Raw genomic sequence first — 2500 nt, 5'->3', positions numbered from 1 at the left:
ACACACACACTATACACACACACACACACTATGCACACACACACAGGGAGGGACCTGACACACACAGGGAGGGACCTGACACACACAGGGAGGGACCTGACACACACAGGGAGGGACCTGACACACACAGGGAGGGACCTGACACACACGGGGAGGGACCTGACACACACAGGGAGGGCACCTGGAGCAGTGGTGTGTTTTGTGGTTTGTGTTTCGTTAAATGTCACCTTTGATCTTTGGGGTCAGACCTGCTGTGTGTGTGTGTGTATAGAGTGTGTGTGTATAGTGTGTGTGTGTATAGTGTGTGTGTATAGTGTGTGTATGTATAGTGTGTGTGTAGCGCCCCCTGGAGTGTGTTTCTGCTGTGCGGGTGATGGATGAAGCGTCAGCCGTTCGACCTCGTTTCTTTCTCTCGTGTTCTGACGTCGTTCTGTGTGTGAATGTTTGAGTCATCTAGAGATCTCTCCTAGGCCCTACACAAACTCTGTACGAGGCTCCGGCACAAAACTGAACACAGCGACTGAACAAACCTGATGTGATGTTCAGGAGGACGCTCTGAAGGGGGAGTGACTTAGGACAGAGAGCAAAAGGAGGAGAGACTCAGAATTTATAAAACGTGTCAAAACATTTGTTTGGGGAGAATGTTACATTTCGAGACTGGGACTCAACCAGAACTCAACCAGAACTCGACCGGGACTCGATTGGGACTCGACTGGGACTTGACCGGAACTCAACCGGAACTCGACCAGGACTCAACTGGGACTCAACCGGAACTCAACTGGGACTCGACCGGAACTCGACCGAGACTCGACCAGGACTCGACCAGGACTCGACCGGGACTTGTGCAGGACTTGTGAGGACACACACTGGTCAGAGCTGCTGCTGCAGAAGTTTAAGTTCTTTTAGACTTTTCTTTGTTTATTAAGAAAATATTTATCAACCTCAGAGACTCTTCTGAACAGAACTGTGTCAGATGCCCTCCCAGGTTTAGTCCTGGTTTAGTCCTGGTTTAGTCCTGGTTCAGTCCTGGTTTAGTCCTGGTCCTGGTCTTGGTCTGGTTCTGTTATAGTCCTGGTTCAGTCCTCGTTCTCGTCCTGGTCTTGGTCTTGGTCCTGGTCCTGGTCTTGGTCTGGTTCTGTTATAGTCCTGGTTTAGTCCTGATCCTGGTCTTGGTCCTGGTCCTGGTTTTGGTCCTGGTCTGGTTCTGTTATAGTCCTGGTTCAGTCCTGGTCCTGGTCCTGGTCTTGGTCTGTTTCAGACTCTGGGTCTTGGTCACATTTATCACCTTCAGACAAACACAGTTAAGACGTCCCTCCTGCTGCGTGCACGTGAGCGTGCGCACACACACACACACACACACACACACACACACACACACACACACACACACACACACACACACACACACACACACACACACGTGCACGCTCATGCACAAACCCAAACACGATTTATGACAGAAACATCCTGCTGAACACACAGAACTGAACCAGGACTAAACCAGGACTAAACCAGGATTAAACCAGGACTGAACCAGGACTAAACCAGGACTAAACCAGGACTAAACCAGGACTAAACCAGGATTAAACCAGGACTGAACCAGGTCTATGTGGATGTGTAACATTTGTGTGTTGTTAATCATGTGTGAAAGTGTCGTGTGTTTGTTTTTTGTAAAATCAAAATTCCACCTCAAATGAAAAACTGTATTTCACCAAACTCACACGTCCAGTGACCCTGATGACCCCCGTGACCCCCGTGACCCTGATGACCCCCGTGACCCTGATGACCCTCGTGACACTCGTGACCCTCGTCCGGTGTGAATCTGCGTCTCAGAGTTTGTTGTTGTTGTTTTTGCTCTTTCAGTTTCAGTTTCAGTTTCAGTAAAACATTTATTTACAGACCTGGTTTGTCTCATGTGAGTGACACAGACCTGAGGCAGGAGTTTGTAAATGACCTGAAGTCTCCAGGTCAGACCAGTGTCCAGAGTAAATATGATTTTACTCTTACTTGAGTAAAAGTAAAAGTAAAAGTAAAAGTGGTGTTTCCTCTTCTCACTGTGAGTGTGAAGTGACTGAAGTTGAGTGTTTGTGTTTTGTTCTGATGATTTTACCTCCAAATGACAAACCAGACACTTACACATTCACTCTGTGTACATGTGTAATACTCATGTACTTTTACTTTTACTGGAGTAGGGGGAACAAACGTCCGTTTTTCCCTGGACATGTCCGTATTTTGCGTCATGTCTGGGTTTTTTTTTAAGTGATGCTTCAGGTTTTCAGTATCGTTCATGAAACTGAGCGTCTCTCGTCTGTGACTCAGAAGGAGCGAGACACAAACAGTGGATCTGAAACACACAGAAGCACAAATGAACATTTAACAACGACTTGGACAAGACATTTGGGACGAGTGTGAGTGTGAGTCCAGGTGCCCAGGCTGAGGTGAGGGACAGTGTCCCTCGTTTATCTCAGGTGTTATGTTCTAAACACAACCTGCGACAGGT

At 47.7% G+C, this 2500-nt stretch overlaps 1 protein-coding gene across 1 annotated transcript in view; it reads left to right on the top strand.

The window, feature by feature from the left end:
* Positions 1–2500, top strand: part of LOC110167658 (sodium channel protein type 4 subunit alpha-like) — an 84123-nt gene that overhangs the window by 3568 nt on the left and 78055 nt on the right. Inside the window, exon 2 of the mRNA XM_055151200.1 lies at positions 1730–1814. Coding sequence (XP_055007175.1) covers positions 1730–1814 — 85 coding nt within the window. The remainder of the gene's footprint in view (positions 1–1729; positions 1815–2500) is intronic.

The sequence above is a fragment of the Boleophthalmus pectinirostris genome, unplaced genomic scaffold (genome assembly GCF_026225935.1).
Source record: "Boleophthalmus pectinirostris isolate CB_2022bp ecotype Guang Dong unplaced genomic scaffold, ASM2622593v1 HiC_scaffold_15, whole genome shotgun sequence".
NCBI lineage: Eukaryota > Metazoa > Chordata > Actinopteri > Gobiiformes > Gobiidae > Boleophthalmus > Boleophthalmus pectinirostris.
This window is presented reverse-complemented; position numbering and strand designations above follow the sequence as displayed.